The sequence below is a fragment of the Littorina saxatilis genome, linkage group LG11, assembly GCF_037325665.1.
Source record: "Littorina saxatilis isolate snail1 linkage group LG11, US_GU_Lsax_2.0, whole genome shotgun sequence".
In the NCBI taxonomy this organism is placed as follows: Eukaryota; Metazoa; Mollusca; class Gastropoda; order Littorinimorpha; family Littorinidae; genus Littorina; species Littorina saxatilis.
The window spans coordinates 5,457,839-5,466,977 of NC_090255.1; the positions used below are offsets into that span (position 1 = coordinate 5,457,839).

The following is a 9,139-nucleotide window of genomic DNA, read 5'->3' on the forward strand; positions in this document are numbered from 1 at the left end:
AATCAATCATGTTTTTACCTTTCTTTTTATCTTAAAACAATCATGTTTTTACCTTTCTATCTATCTTAAATCAATCATGTTTTTACCTTTCTATTTATCTTAAATCAATCATGTTTTTACCTTTCTATTTATCTTAAATCAATCATGATTTTACCTTTCTATTTATCTTAAATCAATCATGTTTTTACCTTTCTATTTATCTTAAATCAATCATAATTTTTTTTGCTGCTGCATGTGATGTGGGTGAAGTTTGCTGAATGGAAACAATCACATTTTCTGTGTACGGTTAAAGGCACAGTACGCCTCCCGTAAACCATCACAGATACTGTCAAGCTTTTACACACAGTACAAACACCCTTTCATTTACACACTCACCGCTTTTGAACATCCTACGTAAAGAGCGAGCAATAGTTTTCAAAGAAATAATTTTGCGGATTGTCTGATAACAAAATCAGACGGTACGTTTTGGCGCTAGACCTAACTTTTAAAATCTAAATAATAAATTGACAGCTTATTACACAAACATTCTTAAATCATAAAAGATTTTTTTTCTCATCAAGACAAGATCAGCACAATTCGAAGTTTTGAAAGTTGTGAAAAAAGAAAAGCCCGGAAGCAGGGTCACGCAAGGTCGTGGTTCTCGTAGCAGACGACGGTAATGCCTATCGCCAGTCCTCTGAACAGTCTAAAGCCATCGCTAGATTTCGTGTGAATCACAGCCGTTTGGTGCGTTTAGATTTAGAGGTACACAATAACGTGCTATTGCAGATAAGTTTACAGCGAGTCGCATTGGAAATCACAAACTGACGACTACATTGTTAAAAAAAAAAAGGAAACTGGATCACACGGGTTCACGATGGCTCAGGGGTAAGATAAACCACGCAAAAATAAATTCTTTAATAAGCTCTTTACGGAGGGCACCTAAGATATTCTCAAGCGGTGAGTGTTTAAATGAAAGGGTGTTTGTACTGTGTGTAAAAGCCTGACAGTATCTGTGATGGTTTACGGGAGGCCTACTGTGTGTAAAAGCCTGACAGTATCTGTGATGGTTTACGGGAGGCCTACTGTGTGTAAAAGCCTGACAGTATCTGTGATGGTTTACGGGAGGCTTACTGTGCCTTTAAGCACCCTTTTCAAACCTCCCAAGATCTGAAAAACAAGTCTTAAAAAGGCCGGTGTGACGTTTTCATCTTTCGCCGTGTTGATATTTCGCTTCTCGGCCTCGTTGATCTAGAATAAACTCTACACTGAACAAAAAAACATCCTTCGATAGTACTGATGAGCGACCTTGTGTACCTTACATTCATGGGGCCAAATTTGTCCAACCAATTTGTTTTATTTAACTTAGAAATTTGATTCATCCTAAAATGTTTTCCTTCTTACTCAAGGGACGTAACCACTCAGAACACGTTTTCGAAGAATTCGATTTTGGGGGTGAAATCTATTAAATTTTACCACCAATTTTCTTCACATGCAAGAAACTGACATGTTTTTCGTCCATAAATAATTTCACTTCTTAATTTTACCAGGAAACAACATTTCAGTCATGAGTAGGCCTATCGTCTGGGATCCGTACAAACAAGGCGATATAGACAGCCTGGAAAATGTACAGAAACGAGCAGCCAGATTCATTACCCAAAACTACAGGGACCGAAACCCAGGATGTGTCTCAGAGATGCTCAGCAGACTACAGCTTCCCCCACTCCAGGAACGCCGGAAACAACAGAGACTCACATTTCTGTTCAAAGTGGTCAGAGGGCTGGTCCCCGCAGTACCCCCTGAGAAATTCATCCAGCAACAAAAATCAAAAAGACAAGTGAAACAACGAGTGAACAAAGACTTTACATCATCAGCCACAGTCAGAAATATCACAAGAAACAACAGCCAGTGCTTTACTGTGGAGTGTACTAAAACACCAGTGTACAAGTACTCTTTTTTCACAAGAACAGTTATTGACTGGAACAACCTTGATGACAACACGATCCAGTCGTCAACGGTCAACGAATTCAGAGGAAAACTGCCAACCGCTGACTAAAACACCAAGTGCTCTCCCCAAACTCCGCCAACGTATATTCCCAAGCTTGGGACCTGTTGGCGTAACATATCAAGATCAAGATAATGTCGAGGGGGAAATATGTACACAGGCGAAAGATGAAATCGTGACACCGGGAGAATGTCTTACAATGAAAGTACATTTACAGGGATTATGAACAGAACATCAGAAAAATCAAACGGGAAGTCTGTACTCAGTGTTTACTGCCCAGCCATAAAATTGATGATGATTATAATGGGTTGTTTTTGTATCGCCCTCATCGTTAAACCGGCCATCGGGGGCATAATTATTCCATGGTGTTACTCCGACTTGAACATGGAATCACGCATGCAGTGCAGGCCGTAAAAACACATGTGTTCTTGTTTATGTCCTGTTTTCTTTATTTCATACCCATTATGATTATGACCACACAAAAAAAGAAATGAAGTCATTCACCATTTACCTTCATTTTAACATCTGAGTTTGTGAAGTTTCCATAGCCAACAACAGAAACACGGTCTTGCTGGTTTAATTCTCTGCTGATTTGACCGCCAAGGCGTATATTTCCTTGGACTTCGCTAGAAAGACATTTCCAGGAAGGGGAAGTCACTACTATTTTGTTTCCGGGACAAACGCAGCATTTTCACCCTCAACAATGAACACATGATTGTGCCACAAAGGCTATACCAAAACGAAGATCACTAATGGAATGAAACTCTAAAGGTAACTGTAAGGTAATACAGCACGTGGTGCGAGCAAGAAAATCCATGAAAAAGCCACCTGGTCGAACTAGGGTTACGCGACAACGGTAATTTTCCTCATTTTTCCTCTGAGGAACAGCGAATTACGTCTGTTAAGCGCTTGATTTCGGCATGGGAGAAAAGAAATTTGAGTATCATGGGTAAAATTATTGTAATAAAAACGTTTTTGATTTCCCAATTTGTTTATTTTATGCAGGCATTTGTGATACCTGATAAAGTATTAGTAGTCTAAGTTAAAGGCACAGTAAGCCTCCCGTAAACCATCACAGATACGGTCAGGCTTTTACACACAGTACAAACACCCTTTCATTTAAACACTCACCGATTGAGAACATCCTAGGTGCCCTCCGTAAAGAGCGAACAATTTTCAAAGAATTTATTTTTGCTTGGTTTATCTTACCCCTGAGCCATCGTGAACCCGTGTGATCCAGTTTCCCTTTTTCACAATGTAGTCGTCAGTTAGTCATTTGAATGCGACTCAATGTGAGCTTATCTACAATAGCACGTTTTTATGCACGAAACAAACGGCTGTGGTTCACAAGAACTCTAGCGATGGCTTTTCACTGTTGAGAGGAACGGCGATATGCCGCGTAAACCCGGCGTCGTCTGCTACGACCCTTGCGTGACCCTGCTGCCGGGCTTTTCTTTTTTCAAACTTTCACAACTTCAAATTGCACTGATCTTGTCTTGATGAAAAAAGAATTCTTTTATGATTAAAGAATGTTTGTAACAAGCTGTCAATTTATTATTTAGATTTTAAAAGTTAGGTCTAGCGCAAAAACGCACCACGGTCCAAAAACATTCTGATAATCATCGATCCACGGCTATCGCCAGTTTAAGGGAAGTAACTCATTTTTGACCTGAGTTCAGGATGGGTCCAAAAAGTGTTCGAGACAATCTGCAAAATTAATTCTTTAAAAATTGCTCGCTCTTTACGTAGGGCACCTAGGATGTTCCCGTTTGGTGAGCGTTCAAATGGAAGGGTGTTTGTACTGTGTGTAAAAGCCTGACAGTATCTGTGATGGTTTACGGGAGGCTTACTGTCCGTGATTTCCGGGATATTCATCACAGCCGTCCAGCTCCAAAACGAGGCGCCATTGTTGTAAGGGCCAAGTCCACGAAAATAAATTCTTTGAAAATTTCTCACGCTCGACAGAAAGCAGCCAGGATGTTCCCGTTCGGTGAGCGTTTAAATGGAAGTATGCTTGTACTGTATGTAGACGCTCGGGGAGCTCTGTGATGGTTTACGGGAGGCTTACTGTGCCTTTAATAGACTGTTGTTTAGATTTTTGTGGAAAAAGAAAGAAAATAATAAAAAGGCATTTGAAAAGGTTAAAAGGTGTATTGTGTAGTGATGTCGAAAATGGTGGTTTAAATATGATTGATTTGAAACACATGCAGGCATCCTTTTTATTACAATGGGCTGTCAGACTGACATCCCCCAAAGTCACGGATAAGTGGAAATGTGTTCCAAAGTCAGTGTTTTCAATGTACGGCTCAAATTGTGAATGTTTTTATTCAAATGTTCATTTTCGGAGACTAAAGGGGAGTGAACTAGTCAAATCCAAATTTTGGAAAATTGTTTTGAAAACCTGGCTTGATAACAACGTAGGCTTATGTATTGATGATAATTTATTTAATCCGCTTTTATGGAATAACCAATGTTTTGCTTATGCCGGAAATGTACTGTATTTTGAAGATTGGGCGAGAAAGGGTCTTAATAGTGTACATGATGTTTTATACAGAAACGAATTTGTTTCCTATCAGTTCATTTGTGATGTTTTAGGAATATAACATGGTTCATGCTGTTGTTCTGAATGTAATGCAAAAGACGATGCACGGAAAGAAAGAAATTGATTTGATGGATATCCCCTCATATCGTGGTAAGAAAGTACACAGCGCACAACAGTTTAGAAAAGAATGAGTAAGTATGAAAGTTGTTGAACCGTGTGCAATTGGCTTTTGGAGGAGGAAATTTAATTATGAAATTGATAAGAAAGATTGGCTGCTTAGTTTTGAATTGGTTAAAGAAACAAGGTTGTGTGTATTACAATGGAAATTACTTCACAATATTTATCCCACAAACATTATGTTATGTAAAATGAAAATTGTGGAGGACAATGTCTGTTCATATTGTAGTAATAGCGTTGATTATATAGAACACTTTTTTCTCTTTTGCCCAGTGGTGATTGAGTTTTGGAAACAGATAGAATTTTATATTTGGGTACATCTGGATAAACAAATAGAGTTAACAGTGCACGAAATTATGTTTGGTGTTACAAAATCGAAAAATGCAAGCAACTCTGTTGAAAGAATTGAACCATATAATTTTGGTTGCTAGAATGTGCATCAGTATTTATAAAAAAAACCAAAGGCTTCAATGCCTCTTTTTACATTTAGTCAAGTTATGACTAAATGTTTTAACATAGAGGGGGGAATCGAGACGAGGGTCATGGTGTATGTCATAATGTGTGTGTGTATGTGTGTGATGTGTGTGCGTGCGTGCGTGTAGAGCGATTCAGACTAAACTACTGGACCGATCTTTATGAAATTTGACATGAGAGTTCCCGGGTATGATATCCTCAGACGTTTTTTTCATTTTTTTGATAAATGTCTTTGATGACGTCATATCCGGCTTTTCGTGAAAGTTGAGGCGGCACTGTCACGCTCTCATTTTTCAACCAAATTGGTTGAAATTTTGGTCAAGTAATCTCCGACGAAGCCCGGACTTCGGTATTGCATTTCAGCTTGGTGGCTTAAAAATTAATTAATGACTTTGGTCATTAAAAATCTGAAAATTGTAAAAAAAAATGCTTTTTATAAAATGATACAAATTTACGTTCATCTTATTCTCCATCATTTTCTGATTCCAAAAACATATAAATATGTTATATTTGGATTAAAATCAAGCTCTGAAAATTAAAAATATAAAAATTATGATCAAAATTAAATATTCGAAATCAATTTAAAAACACATTCATCTTATTCCTTGTCGGTTCCTGATTCCAAAAACATATATATATGATATGTTTGGATTGAAAACACGCTCAGAAAGTTAAAACGAAGAGAGGTACAGAAAAGCGTGCTATCCTTCTCAGGGCAACTACTACCCCGCTCTTCTTGTCAATTTCACTGCCTTTGCCATGAGCGGTGGACTGACGATGCTACGAGTATATGGTCTTGCTGCGTTACTAAATGTTGTATTTTCACCTTACGCGACTTGTTGTTTTATTCGAAAAGCAATTGCAGATCAGAAATATAAAATTATGATTAAAAAAAAAAAAAAAAAATCAAGTTTTGTTACCAATTTAATCAGTGTCAGCAATGAATCTGAAATAAACATTTCAATATTTGGAGGAAAAAAAAAAATGATGAGTGAGATGAGATGATGTGATCAATTAGTGGGTAACACTGTACCCATGCTATATGAAACTATATCACTCTCCAATGTCATCTCTTGTGGTCTTTTTGCGTTTGTTTTTGATTTGTATATAGTTTTATTTATAGCAATTTGTGTTGACTGAATATGAAATATAAAAGAAAGAAAAAAGAAGAAAAAAAACCCAGGGTAGAACAACGATTAAAAACAGCTTGGTTTAAACAGTTTCATTCAGATAATTAAAAAAAACAAAAAACATTGCCGCATACAACCAATTCAATTAAGTAGATGTGCAATGCCAAGGCACTGCATACCCCAGCGAAAGACAAACCTCTCTCTCTCTCTCTCTCTCTCTCTCTCTCTCTCTCTCTCTCTCTCTCTCTCTCTCTCTCAAACACACGAACACACACACACACATACACACTCACTCACACACACTCACTCACTCTCTCACACACACTTCATACACACAAAACACACCCCCATACGCACATATAGACAGACGGACATACACACCTTCACAAACAAACACACATACACTTATGCACACGCACAAACACACACACACCCACCCACCCACTCTCTCTCTCTCTTTCTCTCTTATACAAACAGACACACACCCACACACACACACATGTACATACGCACGCATGTACGCACGCACACACCCACAGACACACACACACACACACAATTAAGATACACATTAGGCCTAAAAAAAAAATAGGTGTGGTTACGGTAACCCGACCTACCCTATTTTTAGGGGCCGACCCTATAACTTTTTATTACATTTGTCAAAAAACACACACAAAAAACGAGTGCAGAAAACGCAATGAAAGCGAAAGCGCTCGAGTCGCACACTTATTTTCCAGTCAAGTAGGTTTAATTTGTACACATTAGAAAAAAAGTTTTAAAAAAAAAAGTGATTGCTTACCTTTTTTTTGGCTATGTTACCGTAACTACACCTATATTTTTTTTTTGCCTTACGGGAATACACACAATCAACCACAGTGGTTACATATCAAATATTCACATACATTACAATCCACATTGTCTATAACCTTGAACGGTTGAAAACGACGTTAAACACCAAATAAAGAAAGAAAGAATCCACATTGACAAATAATTCTTCGAAGATTGGCACCAAACACACAAACAATGTAGTCTGAAGATGATGTCCAGAATATGTTGAACTTGAAAGAATCCTCTTTCGCTTGTCGATGACAAATACACAATAATGATAAATACAAAATCGGATCACAAATATGCCTCACGCGGCACACCACCGGCGGCTACACTGCCAAAGAAACTATGTAGAATAAGATGACACCAAGACTTGACCAAACAAGTAACTCTAGGGCGCGCGGTCCCCCACTGTGGTCGGGCCACATGCTAGCACCGGTCTCCCTCGTGGTGTCGGCAAAACCCTCCGGGTTATTTTATCACCTCCAGACCCTAAAACTAAACTAGGAGACTAAAAAGGCTATGCTCCCACAAATACAATATGAATAACTCAATTGATGAGCTATTTCCATTCTTTCACGGACATACGTAAGTAGACTGCCGATGACACAAGTATGATATCAACAAAACCTAGAACATCTTCTAAGATACCAAACAATGATGAACAGTTACAAAAATGTAAAGCGGTCTTTTAAACGATGGCATACACAAAAGAATTACCTTTATGTTCAACAATAAAACCGTTTGCTCACCCAGGTCCTCGGTCCAAGGGTCTTGTCTAGTTGAGCCTGTGTATTATACATCCAGCGATGTTACCCCAACAGGCAGACTGACTAGTTAAACTCTAGACATAGCGCAGGTAAAAAGAAGCTCGCACACACGCACATGAAACCCAAGTTTTACGTGGATTTAGCTACATACCCTATATATATATATATACGGCAGTAATGCTGTTTCGGCAGGGCTGTTACTATAGAGGTGTGACAGTGCAATAATAAATTCTTGACAATTTGTTAGTGTGACTTGAATAGATATGTTATGTGTCTACCAGGTAACAACAACTCTGCCAGGGGAGGACAACTCACCAGGGGAAGACAACTCTACCAGGGGAAGACGACCTGACATATCAGGATGAAGAGGAAGCGGCCGTCTACTGTTGTGGTGAAGATCGAGTATGAAATTGTTGAAGAGCCGTCTGCAGCCTCTGATGGGATGGACAGGATGCCAAGCAGTAAGTGTGTTGTGTGGAGAGTGATCTTGTACAGGGATGGCAAAATCGTCCGCCCGATCGCCAGGGGCAAGTAAAACGCTGGGCTAGTCGAAACCGTCCGCCCGATCGCCAGGGGCAAGTAAAACGCTGGGCTAGTCCAAACCGTCCGCCCGATCGTAAGGGGCAAGTAAAACGCTGGGCTAGTCCAAACCATCCGCCCGATTGCCACGGGCAAGTAAAACGCTGGGCTAGTCCAAACCGATCGCCAGGGGCAAGTAAAACGCTGGGCTAGTCCAAACCGTCCGCCCGATCGCCAGGGGCAAGTAAAACGCTGGGCTAGTCGAAACCATCTGGTAGCTTGCATGACTCTTCGGTTGTACTTTCAAGTTTCTTGAAGACCGGTACAGAGAAAGGAGGAAAATAAACAGAGGCAGAAAGAGAAAAGAGATTAATCACTCCGAGAACACTGGAGAGTGAATACTGATAACCGGCGGGGGGGGGGGGGGGGGTTGGAGGGGGGGGGGGGTGAGAGGAGGGGGAGTGGTGGGAGTTCGATGGGGAGATAATGTGGTCAACAATCCTAAGTTTTCTGTGTGGAATGCACTGGGCCAGCAGAACCGGCACGGTTGGCCAAGTGATAAGGCGTCCGCCCCGTGATCGGGAGGTCGTGGGTTCGAACCCCGGCCGGGTCATACCTAAGACTTTAAAATTGGCAATCTAGTGGCTGCTCCGCCTGGTGTCTGGCAATATGGGGTTAGTGCTAGGACTGGTTGGTCCGGTGTCAGAATAATGTG

General features: G+C 40.0%; 1 protein-coding gene across 1 annotated transcript in view; it reads left to right on the plus strand.

Moving 5' to 3' along the window:
- The first annotated feature begins 2,644 nt into the window (after positions 1 to 2,644).
- LOC138979606 (gastrula zinc finger protein XlCGF57.1-like) overlaps positions 2,645 to 9,139 on the plus strand; it is a 22,420-nt gene continuing 15,925 nt past the window's right edge. The window contains exons 1-2 of the mRNA XM_070352317.1: positions 2,645 to 2,755; positions 8,187 to 8,366. Of these exons, the coding sequence (XP_070208418.1) occupies positions 8,267 to 8,366 (100 nt within the window). The 5' untranslated portion in view covers positions 2,645 to 2,755; positions 8,187 to 8,266. The remainder of the gene's footprint in view (positions 2,756 to 8,186; positions 8,367 to 9,139) is intronic.